Source organism: Mastigoproctus giganteus, chromosome 9 (assembly GCF_048544385.1).
Source record: "Mastigoproctus giganteus isolate SK-2022 chromosome 9, ASM4854438v1, whole genome shotgun sequence".
NCBI lineage: Eukaryota > Metazoa > Arthropoda > Arachnida > Uropygi > Thelyphonidae > Mastigoproctus > Mastigoproctus giganteus.
In genome coordinates, this window is record NC_143583.1 from 178,222,315 (window position 1) to 178,246,484 (window position 24,170).

General features: G+C 36.0%; 1 protein-coding gene across 1 annotated transcript in view; it reads left to right on the forward strand.

The window, feature by feature from the left end:
- qin (tudor domain-containing protein qin) overlaps positions 1–24,170 on the forward strand; it is a 571,075-nt gene that overhangs the window by 66,831 nt on the left and 480,074 nt on the right. The window contains exons 4-5 of the mRNA XM_090381133.1: positions 12,563–12,621; positions 13,820–13,905. Of these exons, the coding sequence (XP_090237259.1) occupies positions 12,563–12,621; positions 13,820–13,905 (145 nt within the window). The remainder of the gene's footprint in view (positions 1–12,562; positions 12,622–13,819; positions 13,906–24,170) is intronic.

Here is a 24,170-nt window from a genome sequence, read left to right on the forward strand (position 1 = left end):
ATAGTAATGTAATTAAATTACTAGGATTAAGAATAATAAGAATATGCAATAATTGAGTTAATATCCTAGCATCACTAACCGATTTTATCAAAAAGATATGTAGAAATGGTTTCCTCTTAAATTTATATTTAAACATCTACGTAGATCTATTTTTATTGCAATAAAATTATGGCATGTTAATATATGCCCCAAGATATTATTAGGAATTTGGGGTTACACTGAAGTGATGTCTTAGGTGGAACTTATGTATATGTTTTATACTAGGTACTTCTCATGGAAGAACAGTTGATCCGTGTCTTACACTCTGAAAAAGTTGTACCCATGGTTGTTCTATGAGAAGGAACAAAAATTTTTTTTTTCTTGCCAGAGGTTGCCTTTACTCATATCGCTTCTAATTGGTGGATGCTATCTCCATAATCGTATGGGTCTAAAGAAGGAGCTTTGAACCTTTTTTCGTTTCTCGCTGTAGCTCGGGTCAGTCCAAGTTTTTGGTAGCTCCAAAGTATTGGTAATATCTTTGCATTTTGCATTATTGTTAGCTCCAACGTATCGGTAAAATCTTTGCCGTTTTGTAATTTTTCTAGAAGATCGTCTGCGATACTTATGCTAGCTATTACTATGGCATTTATGTATACATCTAAGTCGTTTAATCTTAGTTGTAATAGCACAAAATTCTTCACACAACAAATTACCAGGAACCCTACTAAGGGACAGGGATTTATGCTCCCGGTAAAATTCCGAAGTAGTATGCTGTCTTTACCTATTCTTTTATCTATTTGCTTTCTAGCTCTAATTTCTTCCGCCTCGAAATCTATTAGAGTAATTTGAGGAAAATCGAGGCACTACCACTATTGCTTTTGCCTGCTCCTTTCGTCTATTTCTTTGGCTTATGCCCTTTGCTTTTCCCGCCCATTTAGCTACAGTAACAGAAACAGTCATGTAAATATGGTAAGAGTAAAGCTATCTATGGGGCTAGCAGCTATATTTTGCCAGGCAGCCATTCTTAAAAAATTTTATTGTGTAGGTCATATTCGGCGAGTTTAGCATATTATGCTACAGCAGACTCTCGATTTACCTGGATTGGGTTAACTGGGACACTTAAAGACTCCAAATTAAAAAAAAAAAAAAAAAATCATAAAATTCAAGTAATAACTAGAACCTGCCGCTCAAAAAAAAAAAAAAAGAGAAGAAATGATTAGTTTGTTTTAGTGCATCGCGTCGATTGTTGTGTTCCGTTGCACCACAAAAAGACAAATTTTGTTTCGTTATTTATGTCAGGGATGTCGAATTTTTTTAAATTGTAAATATATATATATATATAGTAACGAATAATGGTACTAAGAAATTAATTAATATAGGGGGGGAAGTGCCTGTACGAAAAAGATAATAGTAATATAGCTTATGGATCAGGGACACTGCATTAGCAAAACCTACCCTACAGCCATAATGTGTATATATATAATATTGTAAGTAGAACAATATTCCGCAATGTTATTCCATTTTAGTCACTTTTTTTTCACTTCTTATTTTAATCTCCAGTCCATTTCTTCCTCTTTTTCATTCCATATGTCACTCCCAGTGTATACCGTATTTTCATTAGACTTAAACCAATTAAATCTAATCTACGCGTGTTCTACTTACAATATTATATATATATATATATATATATATTTTTTTTTTTTTTTTTTAGAAATCGCAAAAATGATGGATAAATGCAAAAGACTTGCGCTTTCGGTTAAACAAAAACTTAAAATTATTCAAAAGTTTGAAAACAGTGCATTTGTTAAATCTCTAATGAACACCATAAAAAATAAAGGGAAGCATCGTATTGGACTCGCAAATAGCGCGTGGAAAGTTTTTTCGTTTTTTATCTGTCATCATATTTTTTATGTAGGTTGTTGAACATTTTTCGATACAGTAAGTCCCCGACATTACCATAAATTTTTTTTTTTTTGCTCAAATTTTTTTTTTTTTTTTTTTGGATTGCAAAATTTAAAACAAAAAAAAAAAAAGTAATCAATAACGATGATCACGGCACGCACAAGTGAGATATGGAGTAACAAGCAAAAAAATAGGAAAGAAGAAAAAATTCTCACAATTTATGGGGTTTTTTTTATATGACTGAAGATTTCTATGAAGGGGACACACACACTTCAATATAATAATGTAAAAACCCACACAATTGAAGCTATAGGTATTAACGAAAATACAATAAGATAGAGTTTAATACCTGTTTATAATTAGGTGCATGAACAGAAAAGCCCAGTAACCCGGGAAGTGCAAATGGTTTTTTTTTTGTCACTGACCTCTAGAAATGTGCATTAGTAAAATATGAACTCACGCCGAGTGATAATAGTGAGTTTGCGCCTTAACCCTGTGAAGTTCTTTACAGAAAATTTCATTTTGACCATTATCATGGTGCTGACTAAGAGAATAATTACAGCGGTACTAATAAATCTACCAAGAAAAGGAAAGCGATAAAGCGATCAATTTGGATCAGAAAATTAAACTAATAACAATGTATGAAATGGTCAATAATAATATTGACATCGTCAAGTTACGTAAAACTCGATGATGTAAGAAGTTACGTCCTATGTTACTATTACATATGTCGAGGACTTCTGTATTTTTGGATTAACCGTGAAATCGATTATCCGGGATTTGTTTTTTGCCATCTGTCCCGGAAAATCGAGAGTCTACTGTATCTGTATCTGTAACTTTAACTTGTCTTAAATCATATCTTAACTTAGTTTAAAAAATTTTAAATTTAAATAATTCAAAATTGACTTTTCAGCTATTTTGTATACTATATTTGGTATATATTAATAAGGTGTGACTGGCATGTAACTCGAAAAAACAGATGGCTCATGTTGTTACTTATAGCATATATTGAGAGGTGCTAGCCCCAAGTTGCCATGCCTTTCAATGTCAGATTTATGCAGCAATGGCATCACGATACTCTTGATTTGTTATTATGTTAATTTTAGATTAAGTATGACTTCGCTAGTTATGATGGATATTTGGTTCCCTTTTTAGGCCATGGTCACACACTAATATTAGGCTATATAGTTAAAAATAAAAAAATATAGAAATATAGAAACATGGTACTTATATTCGCAGGCGTATGCAATGTTTAATCTAACCTGATGGCATTAATTCGTCCTGACATTTTTACTTTTTACTTTCAGTAAATTTTTTTCTTTTCAGTAGTTTTTATATATAATTTAGGTATTGCAATTTATTTCTACTATGTATATATATGTACAGTAGAGCCTTGACTTACGATGACGTTGACATCTGATATTCTCAGGAACCAGTATATCATCCATATGATCTTTTATTTTAACGACCGATGATATTTGCAGGTACCAATGACTTTCCGATTTAGCTGGAATGATACATGGGTGGAAATTTTCAGACGCATGCCGCACGGAACATCACTTGTACGAATGTTCTCAACCAATCAGCGTCTTTGTTATTGTTCAACAACGTTATCGTTCAGTGTGTGGCATGCAGAACATCACTCATACAATTATTTCAGATCTATGACCATCTGAAACTTCAAGCTCCAACCAGTGGCAGCGCTGTGCATTTGACGACTTGAAAGCCAGCAGAGGCTGGTTTGAGCGCTTAAAAAAAGGGCGAGTATCAAAAATGTTGAAAGGCATCGGGAGGCATCCAATACTGATAATAAAGCAACTGAGACCTTTAAAATTGAATTCCAAGAGTTAGTTGATCAGGAGGGTTATCTTCCCCAGCAGGTTTTTAAAATTTACAAAATCAGCCTCTTCTGGAAGCGAATGCCCAGGAGCATTTCACTAAGGATGGGGCTAGTTTACTTGGGCATAAGCCTATAAAAGATAAGCTCACTCTTCTGTTGGGTGCCAATGCCTCTTGAGATTTTAAGCTGAAGCCTTTGTTTGTGTATCACTCTAATACCCCCATGGTATTTAAACAACTAAAGGTCGACAATTGCATGCTGGGAGTGTTTTGGCGAGTAACAAGAAAGCCTCAGTTACAAGATGTCTTCAATGAGTGGGTGCTTGAAGTTTTCTGTCCTTCAGTGAAGAGTTAGATGTCTTCAATGAGTGGGTGCTTGAAGTTTTCTGTCCTTCAGTGAAGAGTTATCTTGAGAAAAATAAGCTTCCTGTGAAGGCACTGCTCGTGCTGGATAATGTACCAGGCCATGATCCCAACCTTGTTCAATCTCTTCAGGTACAATTTGACTTTGTTCGAGTCAAATTTTTGACACTCAACACCACTCCTCATCTTCAACCAAACCAGCAAGTGATTGCAAACTTAAAGAAAATCTACACCATGAAAATGTTCACAAGTTGCTTTGCAGCGGCCTCTGGTGAAAATGCTGTCACCCTCAAAGATTTTTGGAGGTCAAAGTTCAACATGCTGGACTGTGTGAGGCTGATTGTAAGTTCTTGGAATGATGTTTCCACCAGGTACTTAAATTCAGCCTGGAAAAAGATCTGCCCTTTAATTATTCATAACGTTGACAGATTTGAAGATGATGGTGCTTTGACAAATAATATTGTCACTCTTGGTAAATCAATAGGTCTGGAGGTTGGTGAAGAGGATGTAGAGGACCTTATTGATGCTCGTGGGTGTGAGCTAACTAACAACAGAGGAGCTACAAAGTTAGAGAAAATTATGGAGAGTGACAATGAACTTCAGGAAGCTACAAAAAAGTCTTCAAAATCAGTCCATTTGAACAGTTTCTTTGCCAGTAGCAACAGAAGACTGAAAAGACATGTGACACTTGATATAGTCCCACCACTACTATGCCACCATTGGTTTCATCAGCTCTACACTTCAAGTCTGTTTTTTGTGTGTGTGTTTTTTTTAATTTTAAGATGTTTTATGATTATTTATTAAGTAATCTTTATAAAAAAAACTAATTATTAATGTAAAAATGAAGTATAACATGCAAGAAATACCTATTTTGGGTTGTTGGGGAACGAATTACAGGAAATCAATGTATTATTGGTTTCAACTTACAATATTTTCAACATACATTGGGTTTTGTGGAAAAAATTACCATTGGAAGTTGGGGCCCCTACTGTGTGTGTGTGTGTGTGTGTGTTGTTGTTGTTGTTTTGGTTTTTAGGAGCATTAGCAGCTAAGGCCATATTGCTCCGGGATATGCGGTGGTCATTCCCTGACCTTTCCGCATCCTCCGTATTTGGTAGTGACGGGCTTGAACCCCGGTCTAATCAAGAAGCGTGTGCTACGCATTGCTTCTCCTTCCCACCTGGCTACAGAGGTGCCTGTGTGTGTATGTAACTATATAATATATATATACAGGGTGATTCACTACCAGTGCGACAAACTTGCAGGAGGTGTAGGGGGCACAAAGACAAATCAGAATCACATAGCATTGCAGGGTCCGAAATGCCTTCGTCATGCGATAGAGGACGTTGAACGGGAGGTCGCATGAACAGCGATCCCGCTGGAAGTCAGCATTTGCGAACCAGTTCCTGAGGCAGTAGGATGGACGAGTATTCAAATGTTGAACTGGCCGACATATGGAGCTGCGGACTGTAACGGGCGCGCCGCTCTCTGCTTGTACCAGGAACGTTTCCCGCACAGGCGTGCTCCTCATCATACGATTTTCGCATGTGTGCACAGAAGGTTACATGAGACTGGTTGTTTCACGAGAGGTACCATGAATCGAGAGCGAACGATGAGGACGCCAGACAATGAGGAGAATGTCCTACGTCTTGCAGAAGGCAATCAGAGTACTCGAGCGATAGGCCAACTATTGGGTATTTCCCAATTCACTGTATGGAGGATACTGTCAACAAACCAAATGAGTTCATACCATCTGCAACGCTTCCAATCATTGGAGTCTGTAGATTATCCACTCCGGAGGACTTTTGCTACTTGGTTTCTTCAAAAGAAACGGTTCGCAAATGCTGACTTCCAGCGGGATCGCTGTTCACGCAACCTCCAGTTCAACGTCCTCTACCGCATGACGAAGGCAATTCGGATCCTGCAATGCTATGTGATTCCGATTCATCTTTGTGACCCCTACACCTCCTGCAAGTTTGTTGCACTGGTAGTGAATCACCCTGTATAGTAATATATATCAGAGGTAAAGGGAAGGGTTTTTGTTTTCGTAAAGGCGACTATGATGGTCTGAGACAGTATTTAAATTCTATACAGTGGGACCAACTGATGATGTTACCAACAGCAAACTCAAAATGGGAAGCATTCAAGGAACTAATCTTGGTGGCTACCAGGCTTTACATACCAACTAAGAAATATTGTTCAAGGTTTAGGCCTAAATGGTTGTCAGATGGACTAATGAGACATGTGGCAGAGAAGAAAAATGCATGGGATACATACAAATTAATGGGTGACATGGAAGCCTATGATAGATTTAAGTTGGTCTGTAACCAAGTCACAAAGGAGATTAGGCAGGCAAAGGCAGACTACGAAAAATCCTTGGCAAAGGATGCAAAGAAAAACAGAAAGGAGTTCTTTACCTATTTAAACTCAAGAAGGAAAGGGATGAATCAGATTGGTCCACTGGATATTGATGGATCAACAGTTGAGGATCCTGCTCAGGTGGCTAACAATCTAAACGAGTATTTTGCATCTACATTCACGCATGAGGAGTTATTCAGGAAGGAGAATGATGTAGGTAAAGTAAACATTGGCAGTGAGCTGGATGATTTTGTAATAACTGAGAGGAAAGTGGAGGAGAGATTGTTGAGGATAAACATAAAAAAGGCACCTGGGGTGGATGGGATCTATCCAGTTATATTAAAGGAGGCAGCAAAGGAAGTATGCAAACCCCGAGCCATAATTATGAGAGCTTCTTTGGACTCAGGGGAGTTACCCATAGACTGGAGATGTGCAAATGTAACCCCAATTCACAAAGGAGGATCAAAGGCTGACACAAGTAATTATAGACCTGTTAGTTTAACTTCTGTTCCAGGTAAATTAATGGAGGCACTGGTTAAAGAAGCACTGCAGGATCATCTAGACAAGAATTCAGTTATAGCTCAGACGCAGCATGGTTTTGTTAAGGGCAGGTCTTGCCTGACCAATTTGATTGGATACTATGATGTAGTCACAAAAGAACTGGATGCAGGGAATAACTTTGATATTATATATTTGGATCTTAGAAAGGCTTTTGATACTGTTGCACATGGAAGACTGCTGCACAAATTGGAGCAGTGTGGCATTGGAGGCAAATTGCTGCTATGGATAAGGGGATGGTTGAGTGGCAGAAGACAGAGAGTGGTAATCAATGGACACTGCTCAACGTGGACTAATGTTATTAGTGGAGTTCCTCAAGGTTCAGTGTTGGGTCCATTGTTGTTTTCGGTGTTTATGAATGATATTGATGATGGGATATCAAGTTTAATGTCTAAGTTTGCAGATGATACAAAGGTTGGCAGGGTCGTTAAGGACACTACTGACGCTATGCTGCTGCAACAGGATCTGGAAAGGTTGAACAGATGGGCTGAGAGGTGGCAAATGAAGTTTAACATTGACAAATGTAAAGTACTACATATGGGTAACAGTAACCCCAGAGCAATGTATCAACTCTGCGGTACTACACTGACAGTGGTGGAGAATGAAAAGGACCTGGGGGTAATTGTGCAGGCAGATATGAAGTTCTCTGAGCAGTGCAGACGAGCTGCAAGAGTAGCTCATGGTGTCTTGTCAATGATATACAGGAATTTTTCTAGCAGGGATAAGGAGGTGATTATTCCCTTGTATAAGGCAATGGTTAGGCCACATCTTGAGTACTGTATACAGGTCTGGAGGCCTCATTTCAAGAAGGATGTAGAGCTGCTGGAACGGGTACAGAGAAGGGCAACAAGATTAGTGAATGGAACAAAGGGTTGCTCTTACGAAGAAAGGCTTAAGTTTTGCAAATTACAGAGTCTGGAGACTAGGCACCGGCGAGGTGATCTGATAGAGGTGTATAAGGCTTTGAATGGTTTGAGCATGCTCAATGCCAATGGGATTCTTCATCTTTCTCAGAATAATCACCTCAGAGGGCATAAATTCAAATTGAGGAAGGACGGATGTCGGATAGATGTGCGGAAATTTGCCTTTGGCCAGCGGGTGGTTGGTTGGTGGAACCGACTTCCATCACTTGTTGTTGAAGTTGATAGCCTAAACAAATTTAAAGCTCAACTGGACAGGTATTTCGAACGAACGGAGGGGTGAAATGGGAGAGGGTTTTTTTTTTTTTTTTTTTTTTTGGCTGATGCTGAATAAGCTTGCTTTCTTGCATCATATGCCTCTACTAATGCTAATGCTAATATATATATATATACTATCATTGAATTATATTAAATATTAACATAAGTTAAATTATAATAAAGTGAATAAATAAATAAGTCATTAAGCATTCATTAGAGGCAGTGACATGCAATTCCTCCATATGAAGCTGAAATACATCCAATTTTTAAATTAAATAAAATAAAACATAAGCCAGTAGTATGGCAAAAACTGTAGAGCGAAAATTAATATAAAATAACCCAAATAAACAAACGAACGAAAAGAAGAATAGATATAAATAGTAGCCCAGAAACCCTTGTATAATTTCGAACTTTAAATCCAATTAACAAAAACTATACAAAATTTAGGATAATGCCATATTAATTTAGCGGTACTCCCCCCCCCCCCCCCGAGAGGTACCAGTTCCAAAAGACGTGAAATATCACCAAAATAGGGTTAAAGGAACTACCAAACGATAACAAAATCAAAATAAATTAAAATAAAATAGGCTGACCATCATGCCCCATATCGACAGAGGACCACGAGGGCAATAATGGTCATGGAATTGCTGCATTTCAATCGCTATACAAATCGTCGCCATGGTGAAAAGATCGAAGTACCAATTCACCCTCCCTCCTCCGATCAATGAATATTTAATTATTTATTTATTTTATTATAATTTAACTTTCGTCAACATTTAATATAATTCAGTAGTAATGGGTCGATATGCTAATTTAGCAACACCTGTGTCGCCATCTATTTTCCTATTTTCTTCTATATAAGCTGATTCAGCTTACAGTATGTCAGTGGTGTGGCTCTGTTCTAGAGTGCTGTCTGTTCTATATTTTATTTTTCGCTGCATAAGGACCACCACCGTGCAAATCCTCTGCATTGGTGGATCGATCGGAGGAGGGAGGGTGAATTAGTACTTCGATCTTTTCACCATGGCGACGATTTGTATAGCGATTGAAATGCAGCAATTCCATGACCATTATTGGCCTCGTGGTCCTCTGTCGATATGGGGCATGATGGTCAGTCTATTTTATTTTAATTTATTTTGATTTTGTTATCGTTTGGTAGGTCCTTTAACCCTCTTTTGGTGATATTTCACGTCTTTTGGAACTGGTACCTCTCGGGGGGGGGGGTACCGCTAAATTAATATGTAATTGGCATTATCCTAAATTTTGTATAGTTTTTGTTAATTGGATTTAAAGTTCGAAATTATACAAGGGTTTCTGGGCTACTATTTATATCTATTCTTTCTTTTCGTTCGTTTGTTGATTTGGGTTATTTTATGTTAATTTTCGCTCTACAGTTTTGCCATACTACTGGCTTATGTTTTATTTTATTTTATTTAAAAATTGGAGATATATATATCTATATATATATATATATATATATATATATATATATATATAACTAATTAAATCAACAGGGCAAGTAACAAGACTAAAAAATTTAGTCTTGTTACCTTCCGTGTTGATTTAATTATTTTGTTTAATTTATTATTTTCGGTCTACAGTTTTGCCATGCTACTGGCATTAGTTTTTATTTTAAATGTACTTTTAGTTATATTTTAGGCATCTTGTAGAGGAAAATGTATTTTACTGCCTCTGATCATTGCCCTGTTTCTTTTAATTTATTTTGCTATCGCTTTGAACTATTTTCTTTCACAGCCTTTTTTCAAGTATATTTCATTATTCAAATATATGTATATCACATGGTAGTAGTAGGTTTGATTTGCTAACGCTGCGCCCATACTGCCATCTATGGTTCTTTATCTGTCTCTATAATCTGGTTAACTTACATTTGTGGTGTGGCTTTGCTCTGGAGTGCTAGTCTGTTCTATATTTTCATTTTTCGCTGCATAAGAACCACTGTTATTCAAATCTTCTGCATTTGCGGTTTGATCCGGGGATCAGATGATGGACTGATCCTTCGAGCAGTTCGCCGTTGCTGCAATTTGTCTAACAATTGAAATGCAGCGATTCCCTGACCAATATTGGCCTTGTGGTCCTCTGCCGATAGGGCATAATGGTCGATCTATTTTTGTTAATTTGGTTTTATTTTATTGTAATTAGTTTACGACTCTATTTGTGATATTTCACGTTATTTGGACCTGGTACCCTAGAGGTTGCTGTTAAATTTTTATGTAATTGGCACTAAAATTTAATTGATTTTTATGATTATTACTTGATTTTTTAAATTATTCTGGAGAGTTTCAACTGCAATTTTTTAGTCTTGTTACCTTCCCTGTTGATTTAATTATTTTTGTCTACAGTTTTGCCATGCTTAATGGCATTAGTTTTTATTTTAAATTTACTTTTAATTATATTTTAGGCGTCATGTAGAGGAAAATGCATTTTTGCTGTCTCTGATGATTGTTCTATTTCTTTTACTACCGTTATCAACTATTTTCTTTCACTACCTTATCTTATCTTCCTTCACGGATTAGGCAATCTGCCTGTTCCGATCTTGAAGAGTTCTGCCCATTGGTCTTCTTCTGTCTCTTTTTCCTTTTGCTCTATATGTGTAAGCTAATTTAGGGAATCTATCTTCCATTCTTTGTCTATATTCTATAAATTTTTCATTAATTGAGTAAATCTTTAATTCCTTTCTAATATTTACGTTTGGTATTTTATCTAATTTTGTACATCCTTTAACATATCTTAAAAATTTCATTTCTGCAGCTTGTATTCTATTAATGTCTCTTTGTGTCAGTATCCATGTTTCAGAACCATAGAAAAACATGTTCATACAAAAGATTTGAAATTGCACTGAATTCTTCATTTCAACTGAATATGAAAGCTGAATGTCTCATACTGATAAGAAAATTTTCATTGGTTAATTTGCTGGGTAATTTCTCTCCCTAGGTCTTCTGAGAAATCCATAACGATAAAGAAGAGATAGAGTACAAAAGAAGATTAAGACATTGGGAAAAGAAAACAAAAAGCTAAATGCGGACATGCACCTACACCGTGGGTCGTGCTTTATTCAAACGAGGTAGTGTGTAGTGAAATTATCCTGCACATCACCCCCTTCTCTCTGTAGGCCTTCAGCACTCCAGCACACGGGGGGTGTTCTGGGATTTCCACTATACCACTGGAAAGAGAACTATGCTCTTTGTGGTAGCATACTGTACTAAAAAGATTCTGAGAATTGTTTAAAGAATTATACATAAATGGAAAGCGATAAGGGGGAATGTCATAAACGGGCAAAGCAGTATTCAATTCCGATTAGTCCTCATATGCCAGTTTAGCCACTGCTCATTGTAATGGCTTAAATATTTGCTCATTATACCTGTGAAGCTCTTAACTGTGAAATGTTGCTTATAAAATACACGATTTACAATCAACTCTTCTGTTTGCTCACATAGCTGAACATTTTGTTATAAATGAAATATTTTTGCATATTACTCTAGAATGGAAGGTTAGATCTATGCCAAATTTTTAACCTGTTTTCTGTTGGTCTCCAGAAAATCTCTGGTCAGTTATGATTTCTCAGTCCTTGTTTCGCCCCTCCACCTACAAAAAATTGGCATAAATGAAAGTTTTTCTTATTAATTGGCAAGGGAAAAAAAAAGTGGATTGCTGCTAAACTTTTAATGCATATTTTGTTGGTCCCTGGGATTGTTCCAAGTTCAATTCTGATTTCATAGCATTCCCTGCCCCATTTCCTCCATGAAAATATTACTATGAATTTGGAACAGGATCCATTTCAAAATTCCAGTGCTTGCTTAGAATATTTTAGGAAACTTTGTAATAACAAATTTCCATATAGATGGATTGATTTATTTTGTTACAAATCCTGGATTTGTTATTTGTACTATTTGCTAATGTGCTATTTGTACTATTTGCTAATGTGCCTGAAAAGTAACTGTGTACATTTAAGGTAACTTATTTTATAGTACAGAGCTTTTTCATAATCCAGTAAATTTGATATTCATGTATATCTTTCAAATTTAATGGACAATTGACTTTAGCAAGACATGCCTTACCTGTGTGTGTGTGTGTGTGTGTGTGTGTGTTGGAGGGCAGGACATAAATTGTACGTGTCATTGTGGTACTTTCATAACAAAGTAATATACATGCTTCTTCAGAGGACTAGATTCCATCATTGCATGGATGGTTTACATAAGCCTTTTTTCCTAGAAAGGCAACTGCTATCAGAGTTAAACTGATATATTTAGAGTCACAGAACTTGATGTTAAATTTGCTTCTAAGTAATCTACATTCCTTTTGAAGTTAACTTTCACATGTTTTATATAGACATTACTTTAGTACTTTTTTTTTTTTCTTTGTGATAGACTTAAGGTGAAATTTATACCGGCTGCAAACAAGAAAGAAGAAAAGGAAGATAATGGAGGTACTTCTATTAATTTAGCTTTTAGCTTCTTTTTAAAAATATTTTCAAATTGTTGACATTTGCTACAAATAATAACATATCTGTATTTATTTTTAAAATTATGATATGAAAATGAGGATTTACACTCCTGGAAGACTGGGGAATTCGAAAATTACTAAAAACTTCAGGGAATATCTCTCTGTATCTGTTGTCATTTATTGCTTTGTTAATGATCATAGAAAATAACTTAGGATTTTGGTTACTGTTTAAATATTGGAACAGTGACTGGTTTCTTCTCAACTATTAGAAAAGTTTAGCATTTAACCTCTTTTGTTACATGATAACCCCAAGGTTTATGATTTTCTAAAAAAATTCTCTTGCTTTGAGAGAACTGTTTCAGGGACAAACAATTATCTCTCAGCAAATGAGTATTTAATATTTACTAGTGACATGATGCAAGGAATTATATAACGATCAGCAAAAAAAAAAATCCCACATGACGTGTCCATCCACTCTAATAATTTGTCTAATTCTTCCTTAAAACATTTAAAACAGTCATTAACCTGCTGGCTGAAAGGAAATTACCACATACATCTATCCTGCAGCCATCCTTTCTCAATTTAAATTTATGCCACCTTTATGTATTGTCTGAGAATGCCATCAATATTTAGCTTATGCAATCCATTCAAAGCTTTAAACACCTCTGTCATATTTTAATGTTGTAAAATATGAAAGTGGTAATATATTTGCTTTGTATACTCTATTGAGATGCTATTTTTCTATTTCAGTTGTTTGGAAATGGGACGTAACCAGACATTTTCAAATAAATAGGCATAAAGATAGTGCCTGTTTTAATAGAAAGGTGGTGTGTACTTCAGAGAAAGAAATTAAAAAATATTAGCATTTTGTGTTTCTTGCTGGAAATAAATATAAAATTTTAATTCTATAAAAAATCTATTTAAAAAATTATTGTAAAAATCACATTCCTCTGCAGGTAATAGTTCTCCCATAATCAAATTAGTTTTTGTCAAACTTTAAAATATTCCATATTTCAATGATACAGTATTATAAATACAAAAACTTTCAGTAAACAGTTACATTTTAACATTCATAGGAATTTACATCACTGAAAAATTTCCTTATCACTTATTAATTCTTATTTCATTTTTATCTGATCTGATTTTCAAATAGAATGCTTATTAGTTTTTTTCTGTTGTAGTTATGTGTGATGAGTGCAATAAGTTGGCTGCATTATGGCGATGTGATAGCTGTGCTGCAAATTACTGCAGTATCTGCTTTGATCAGGTAAATACTTGAATAGGTATTAGTACTAAATATTAGTTTTTGATATATTTTATCTGATTTTTCATTCTCAGATTTTTTTTGTTACTTTTTGTTTGTATACTAAATTTATTTCTTAGCTTATTCATAATGCATTTTGTCTTTATAAAAATAATACAGGCAGTCTTTGCTTATCCCACACAGTATTCCTCCATTATGCTTCAGACATATGACAAAACATCATATGAAACCTATTTTTCTATAGGAAAAAAATTATAAATTAAGGGTTAGGTTCTTCTTCTCCAGGAGCCAGATACTCTGCACCCCAATTATCTGAGTTATTTCACCTAAAGAACCAAAAATATTTTATTAAACTGGTTATATTAAGTACAGCACAATACTATTTTTCAATCCAAATCACAAATGTTATAAATGCATAAACTAGCATAGCATATATATTTATTAGTATTAGTAATGCCCAATATGGTGCTAGGAAGCCTAAGGCTTCATCATCAGCCATTTTCAATCCACTGCAGGATGAAGGCCTCTCCAGCAACTTTCCAGTTCCTTCTGTTTTGAGCACTGGCCATCCATTTACTACCCACAAACTCATGAATTTCATCTATCCATCTTCGCCTTTCTCTTCCAGGTTTTCTTCTAGCTCCTCTTGGATACCATTCTGTTATTTTCTTAGTCCATCTGTCATCATGTCTTTGAGCTATGTGTCCTGCCCAAGACCATTTTAGTTCTTTAGTTTTGATAAGAATGTCCTTTACTTGAGTTTGCTGCCTAATCCATGTGTTTCTCTTCTTATCTAACAGTCTGATTCCCAATATGATTCGTTCCATTCTTCGCTGTGTGGTTCTCAGCTTCTCTTCCATTCTTTTGGTGAGTGCCCAAGTTTCACTTCCATAAGTCATGGTGGGGAGTATACATTGGTTCATTATTTTACGTTTCAGACGAACTGGGATATTGCTCTTCAGTATGTGACTATATTTCCTGAATGCTATCCATCCAAAATTTATTTTTCTCTTGACTTCCAGCCATTTATCATTATTACAGCTAATAACTTGTCCCAGATAAGCATATGACTCCACCTTTTCAATTACTGCTCCATCAATCATTATTACCCTTTCTGTGGCATACTTGTTCATCATTACTTTTGTTTTAGCCATATTCATCTTTACTCCAAAATCCTTACTAGCTATGCATAACTGATTAAGATTTTCCTCTAATTCTTTGGGATTGTGACTTATGACCACAATGTCATCTGCAAATCGTAAATGGTTTAGGTACTTTCCGTTCACATTGACTCCTTTCTGCAACCAGTCTAATCTTCTGAAAGCTTCCTCAAGGGCAGCAGTAAACAGCTTCAGAGATATTGTGTCTCCTTGTCGAACTCCTTTCTCAATTTTAAATTCTTACTGTCTTTGTCTAGTCTAATAAAAGAGGTAGCACTCTCATATATTTTCTTCAAAATCATAATATATGGGGTATCAATGCCTTGTCTTTGCAGTGCCCGAAACATTGCCTTATGCTGTATGGAGTCAAATGCCTTTTCATAATCCACAAATGCCAGGCATAATGGTGTTTTATATTCATTTGCTTTCTCCATTAGCTGTGATATTACATGAAGGTGATCCAAAGCTGAGAATCCTGTCCTAAAGCCAGCTTGCTCTTTCAGTTGATTCTCATCAAGTATTCTTTCTAATCTGTTAGTAATGACCCTTGTGAACAACTTGTAGATGTGGGATAACAAGCTAATTGGTCTATAACTTCCAATTTCTGATTTATCTCCTTTCTTATGCAGCAAAACTATGATTGCATTATTCCATTGCTTAGGCGTCACACCTTTTCTAATGCACTTTGTGAATAGCCTTGCCAGTTTTTGTGTTATGCCTCTTCCTCCCAATTTTAACAACTCTTCAGTAACTTCATCTTCCCCCGGGGCTTTCTGATTCTTCATTTTCTTCAATGCATGTTCTACCTCATCAGGAAGAATATCGGGTATGTCATATGTGTTGCTACTTTGCAATCCATCTTCCTCACTGCTGGCATCATTCCCCTGCTCCTTGTATAATTCTCTATAGTAGTCTTCTGCTATTTGAATTATGCCTTCTCTGCTGTTTATAAGTACACCAATGCTATTCTTCAGTTTCAGTATCATTTGTCTTTCTGTATTACTGCTCATGGCTGCTAATTTAAATCCTTTGTTTTCCCTTAATGCTTGTTCTACTTTTCTTGTGTTAAATCTTATGTCCTCTCTCAGTCTCTTTCTAATGGCTTTGCATAACTCAGTATACTCAATTTTCTCCCTGTCAGTGTTTTTCTTGCTTTTCATTTGTTGTCTTCGGGTCATTATGACAAGTATTTCTTGACTAATTTTTTCTTCTTTGGATTTCTTTTTCCCTATAGGTTTCTTGGGCTTTATCACTTTCAAAAAGTTGTAATATTCCTCGTTGATATCTTGGTCCTGAGCAGTCTGCAGAAGCTCAAACTTGTTCTTAAGTTCCAGTACATACTGCTTTTTCTCCTCTTCTGTTATTTCAAAGACCTTTGTATTATTTACTCGAGTCAGTTTTTTCCTTTCCTTTCCTACATCTATATCAAGTGTACATCTTACCATTCTGTGATCACTTCCAACATTTACCTTATTCAGGACGGTAACATCATTCACAATATATCTTCTGTTAGTGAGGATGAAGTCGATTTCATTAGTAGTTAATCTATTTGGACTCTTCCATGTCCACTTTCTGTTCACCCTTTTCTTGAAAAAAGTGTTCAATACTGACAGTCCTTGAGATTCTGCAGATTCCACAAGTCTTTCACCTCTTTCATTTCTTTCACCAATTCCAAAATTTCCTATAGTTCCCCTTTCTGCACTGTTTTGTCCTTTTCCAACCTTAGCATTGAAGTCGCCCGTAATAATAGTATAGTGGGTTTTCTGCTCATCTAAAAGACTGAATTTCGGTGTACATTTCTTCAACCTCTTCATCATCATGGCTCGATGTTGGTGCATAAATCATTATAATCTTTAGCTTGTACCTCTTAGAAAACTTGAGTATTAGTCTTGACACCCTTGGTGATGTACTTTTGAATTCCAAAATGTTGTTTTTAAAATCTTTATGGACCAGAAACCCAACTCCACCTTCACTCCTTTCACTGTTTCTATTGGTGTACAGCAGATTTCCACTTGATAAACTTATAAGTGTTTCATTTCTTCTTCTTGTTTCAGCCAAACCAATGATATTCCAATTCCCATTTTCTAATTCCTTTTCCAGCTCTAATATCCTGTCTTCACCGATGAGTGATCTTACATTATAACAGGCCAAGTTCAATTTCCGTTCAGTTGCCAAAAAAAAAAAAGAAAAAAAAAAGAGTAAAATAATAATAATAAAAGAAAAGGAAATAGACAAATCACGCATTTCCCCCCTCCTGTAGGTAACTTATTCCAGTAATTTATTACTCGCTGACTAAAGTAAAACTGGCTACATTCCAGTCTAAACTTCTCTTCCCCCATAATGTGAATCTGTGGTCCCTAGTTCTAGAATCATTTATAACAGTGAAAATTTTCTTCTCATTCATTTAACTTTTGCCTCTCGGAGCCTTAAACGCCTCAATCAAGTTTTCTCTAAGGTGCCTAGTTTAAAAGCTGTGCAACCCACATATTTGAAGTCTTTCCTCATATGAATGCCCTTTTGCCAATCTGACTAGGTGAGTTACCCATCTTAGAACCCTTTCAAGAAACTCAGTGTCTTTTTTTCGGTGCAGTCTGCAGTATTCCAGGTGTAGTCTAACAATAGTCTTATCAGACTAAAAACCTTTTATGGCTAAAGCCTCATGTTGTGAGCAAGTTTACTGATGTATAAGTTAGTGCTATTGCATCATTTTAATATGCAGCAACCTACTAAAGTAGTACATAATTGGCATCATTTAAGTACAGTATATCTCAAATTGTGAATATCCTCAAAACGAGTTGCCGATATTGCACTACCTTGAATACCTAACGCTTCACCAATGGAGAAGACTATTGTTCCTTATTCTCAGTGGATACCACCGAGAATAAGGAACAATAGCAAGTTTACTGACATATAAGTTAGAGCTATTACATTATTTTAATATGCAGCAAACTACTAATACATAATTGGCATCATTTAAGTATATCTCATATTGTGAACTTGCTCGCAATGTGAGGATTTAGTCCTAAAAGGTTTTCAGTCTGATAACCAGTTGCAAACCATCAGGCATCTTACATATTGTGAAGTTATACTTCACAACTGGGTTAGTGCAATTCAGGGTACCTGCCCACCCACCTAGGAAAAGCCAACAAGCTTTGAAATGGTGCCATCTGGGTGGTGGTATCCACCAAGAATAAGTAACAGCAGTCTTCAGCATTGTTGAAGCTTTACTTACTCAAGGTAGTGCAATATCATGGCAATTGTTGTGAAGGTATTCTCAATACGAGATATACTTAAATGAAGCCAATTATATACTACTTTAGTAGATTGCTGCGTATTAAAATTATGCAGTAGCACTAACTTATACATCAATAATAGCCTTATATAATGGGATTATGACGTCCTTATCTCTATTAGCAAATGTTTGTGAAATCATCGATAGTACATCATGGGCCTTCTTGGTGAACGTCAGTATTGGGACCCCTGTTGTTTTTGATTTTCTTAAATGATGTCACACCCTCTATCCTTTCTTCTTTGTCATTTAAGAAAATCAAAAACAACAGTGGTCCCAATACTGATCGCTGGGGAACCCCACGTCTTACATTAACCCAATCTGAAGAATAATTATTAATACAACTCTCTGCCTCCTGCCCTGAAGCCATCCCGCTTCAGGGCAGGAGGCAGAGGAATCACAGGGAAAATCCTTAGATGGATATCTAAGGATTTTTCCCTGTGATTCCAACCTGTTCCAGCTTATAAAGTAACCGCTCGTGTGGGACTGAGTCAAATGCTTTTGCTGAAATCTAAATAAACACACATGTTGAAATTATTTCCTAAATCCAGCTCATTAGTGACCCTGTCAAAATAGCTAACCAGATTTGTTAAACACAATTTTCTGTTTACAGAACCATGCTACGTATCCTTCAGAATTCAGTTCCTATCTAAATGATCTTGAATTCCACCCTCAATTATTCCTTCCATGATTTTCCCTACTACTGAACGTACTGTTAGACTGACTAGTTGATAATTTCCCACTACATCTTAGAACTGCCTTTATGGTTGATACATTGCCACTTTTCCAATCCAACGGAATCTCTCCCAAGTCCAGCAATGCTCTCATAATTAGCCTTAATGGTTCAATGCACTCACTTGCCGCCTCCCTTAAAATTATAAGGCATATGCCATCAATGCCACAGGAGCCTTGCTCACCTATAGGCCCAAATTTTTTCATTAAATAATCATGTAAAATTTCAATATTAATTTCATATTTTTCAACTTCACTCCCATAATTTCTCATTGACTTAGTTTTTCTTCTATAAATATCGATACAAAGTAACTGTTAAGTTCATCTGCAACATCGGCTGGGGTATCTAATACTATCCCGTGTCCATTACATAAAAGTCTGATCTGATTTGTCCTTCTCTTCCTTGCATTTATATATGTGAAGAATTCCTTATCCCCTTAATCATATATTTCTGCTTTCCCTTTCAGCTTCTCTACATTTAATTGGCTCATTGATTCAGCCTTTAATTTTATACGCAGCGTGCGCGCACACACACACACACACACACACACACACACACACACACACACACACACACACACACACACACACACAGAGGCCCTCACTGAAATGATTGGGCCACAACACTACCAGTACAATGCACAGTCTGCTACATGATATGGGTTACCATAGCTAATCAGCCATCTCCCTCTCTTTGCCAGCCTAACATTTTCTGTGCCACTATTACTGATAAATTTGTAGCTCTTACAGGCTTCAGTACTTCTTATTGCTTCACAACGTTTCCATGGTGTCTTTTTCTGCTCAAATAATTTGGCAACTTCTTTATTCATCCAACTTGGAATCCTCCTCATAGATTATTTTTTAATGGTATATATGCATTTAAGGCTTCTGTGGTTAATGCTTTAAAGGTATACCATATTCAATTCAATTGTATTCCCTCTCTTTGAGATATCTGCTCAGTTAATAGAGACCACGTAGCACCTTAAGCCATCATAATTTCCTTTCCTGAAATTATTACCCATTCCTTTACTTTTAACTACTGCTCTCTCTCTCTCTCCCCCTCCCTCCCTCCCTCCCTCCATCATCCACCGTAGAACTCAGTGATCATTTCCTACTACTGGTTCCTGTACTCTCAGCCATATTATGTCATCTGGTTCATGGTGATGATCAGGTTTAGAATATTATTTTCCCTAGTAATTTCTCTGACATGTTGATACAAATAATAGTCATCTAGTTAATTTAAAAATTTTGTCCCACATGTAGAGTTTCCTTCCCATTTGCTCCAGTCAATTAGAGGCAAATTAATATCGCCCATTCCATTTGCATGTAGTCATGCTCAGGTCTGTTTTGATAAGAAGCATGACCCCACAACTCCTGCTATCTGCCCTATCCTTCCTAAATACATTTCACATACCATACTGAAACTCATCATCCCGTATTTCTGGTGGCACCCTGTTTCCCTAAGCCTTGTTATGTCAGCGTTACTTGTCCTAACCAGCAGTTTGAATTTTATTGAAGGCACTTCTGACATTACCATACAAACAATTAAGACTTAGTGTTCTTGTATAGTTAACTACCCTGACATGCCCATTGAAGTTATTTAAGCTTGCTTCTCCGACATTAGCTATCCACTCATTTGAAAATGCTTCTGCCCTAAAAACATCTTGCTAATGTGATCAGTTGTGGGAATATATCTCGAGGTATATGCAAGTGTTCCTTTGACCAATATCACTAGACAAATGTGTATCTATATTATCCTTGGCCCTCCCCCAAACTAGCACTTTCCCTGTAACCTTTAAGATTTCCTCAATGATACTGGCAAAAACTCTTGCATCACCTTTGTTTAAATGTATCCCATCTTTACAAAACAGATTCCTTCTACCTACAAATGCTGGCCAAGTTGATAAAAAAAATTTTCCCCCCAAAATTTTCAGCATATAATCCCTCCTATTGTGCCCGGGCAGAATTGATGCTGAACTTGACACATACATTGTGACCTAACTTGCGGAATTTCTTCAGCATGGTCCTATATTTGTCTAACAAATCATCAGATTGGTAATATCATTAGTCTTAATATCATTAATCCCCATGAATAATAACATTCTCTTTATCCTTCTTAAAATCTGACAATCTGTTGTTGACATCATTAATGGTTATTATCAGTAATGAACATTAAAAAAACAAAATCATCAGTATGATGCAGTACACTGAAATCATATTAAAATACTGAGAGTAACAATCATTAATGTTCTAACTTTTCCATATGTTATCTTCTTTTTCACATGTTTAATAAGGCAGAAACTGAATGCATCCAAACAATGATTAACGAACATAGATCACTAATCGCTGTTTGCATCATGGAACACAATTCCTTAGGAATGCTATGCAGTTCTCCAGCAAGACAGCTAGTACTGATAAAAATTCCACAGCTTAGTATCTGGAAGTTATTGTACCAAAATGTGCAGAGTTGATGTAATAAGCTGGAAGCACTCAAAGCTATTACTCTCACAGCAGTGATGTGATTTGTCTGACAAATGTAGCTGAGTGAAAAAGCACAAACTTTCATGTGCACGAATGCTGCTGGCTATACCACAATGCTGAACTCCAAGTGAAATTGAAAAGTCATTTGTAGTAGTTCTGCTTGCTTTGAAGGCCTGCTAGTAATGTGCATATTCAGCAGTATCTGCCATTGATTGACACATACATAGCAGTAATTTATATTCACCAGGACCAGGTGTCTGCAATATAGATGAAGTTACCAACTAGCTTATCCATAATTTACATCCATCAGCAGTCTACTTTGATGTGTGGAGATTTTAATCTCCTCCCTCTCCCATCACCTGGTCAATCTCCAGACAAGAATGTTCAGCAGTTCTGCAATTGATATTCATAAAATTATTATTAACTTTCCTACTAAGGAGAGAACTTTTAGATCTTGTGTTACCCACGAATTCATGCACCATTGGCACCACGCCAGAAACTTCATTCAATTCTGATATATTCCCATAGTGATCCTTCTTCACTTGCCATCCCAAGACTTTGTTATATACTCAAAATATACACACAGTGTATGTGTATATTTTGAATAATAATATGGGGTAAAAACAGCTGGCTGCAAACAAAGCCTTCATGGCTGCTAGAGCCATCCTATGGTCAGTATTGGAGATTTGCAGTACGGAACTTGACTTGGAATTCCTCACCCATTGGATTGCTTCACTCATTGACTTGCTGCTATTAATCAACAGAATCATTAGGCGCACTGTTACCAGCCAAACCTTTCCGAGCAACATTAATGCTGGCTGCCACATGGAGGCATTCTGTCAAGCCGTGTCGGCATCAATTTCCTCCTTGAAATAATTTCGACAGATTCGCATATGAAATATGTTCAAAAACTCAGATATGTGCTTAAAAAGTTCTCATCACCCTCAGTTTTCAAATACTATAGGTTAATGGCCGACAACCAAGACCTGTCCTTAAAGCTTCATTTCCTATATTCCCATTTAGACTTTTTTCTTGAAAACTTGGGAACGGCCTCTGATGAACATGTGAAAGGTTTCAACAAGATATTTTTCAAATGAAAAAAAAGATATGAGGGAAAATGGAGTCCAAATATGTTGGCTAACTACTGTTTGAATCTTGTACGGGAGACACCAGTTGATGATTATAAAAGGAAAAACACAACAAAATAAGTTTTGTTATCAGATAAACATTTCTGTAAATAGAATAAGGTTAATAGACCCATTGGTCAATATTTAGTACTTAACTAACATTATGTATATGTAACATTTTTACTAGAAACTTAGTTTTGACTTTAATCCCATGAGATGGGTGTTACAGCAATATGGTTGCCATATTTGAATTCAGCAACATCAAATCTACAAGAACCACCTTGAATTTTAACATGGAGCAAAAAAATTTTTTTTTTGTCAATCAGTATAATTACACCTTTAGTGAATAACAGGACCTACATAATATTGTAAACAGACATTTTAAAATTGTTGACAACAATAAAGCCACCTGATAAAGCATGCATCGCATAGTTGATGCAATTAGTAACAGCCTCGTAGAAATGAGAAGTTATCTCAAATTGTCTGGATTAATCTCTTCAGAGATTAATCCAGACAAGTCTGCTTGCCTGGTCTTCTCACTGAAACCCAATACGACAATCATTCAGCCTGTGTATGATGACAAAACCATTAAGAGAGTTACAAATTGCATGACTTTGGGGTGTTCTTCATACAGAGTTTTAAAGTAGTTTTGGTTACAGAAATAGGCTATGTAAAGTCTAAGTTACTTTCCTGGCAGCAGACTACAGCTATTGGCCACGGCTGTTGGCTTGGAATAATCACCATTGATGATAGAAGAGAGACATTTGACTTTTACTGTGAAAATGCTCATGGGAAAGATCTCTGCTTCCTAGACCTGTGATGTTGTCAACTGGAGAGTCCCCCACCTGTACTGTAGGCAATGCCACAGTTGTGCTCGAGATATGGGAGATATCTGAGAGATTTCTACTGACCCAAATGCTGATCTTGATACAATTACTGGATGGGGATCTGAATCAGCATGTCTGTGATGAGCAGTACAATCAAAGGATTTTAAGGAAAGCATTGCATTTCCCCCTCTACCCAGTAATGATGAACTGAATATATCAGTAGAAAGACTTGAATGTAGTGCAGTGTTAGTTTGTTATGAGCTGTCCTGCAGTGCAGCTGTCACTTAATGTGACACTTTATCAAATTGTGATATGTTGATTTTTATTACATTTAATCATTTTAAGATGTTTTCTGTGTTCATGTTTTATGTGGATATCAATGTTACATTTGTATAATGCAAATTATTAATCAATAGGTATTATCCTCACGACCACTCCGTTTTTTTGCTATTTTGAATCACAAAACCTTTCATCTAGATGTATTGGAAGACTGAAAATTGAAACATATTCACAAGGAATATGTTTCAATTTTTTTTTTTTTTTTTTTTTTGTTATACATATCTCTCCACATGTGAAACCTCTAGCAACACGCTGTGGTGGGTATCCTGTGTTGTATCTTTTACAACACAAGATAATAAGTAAATTAGTATAT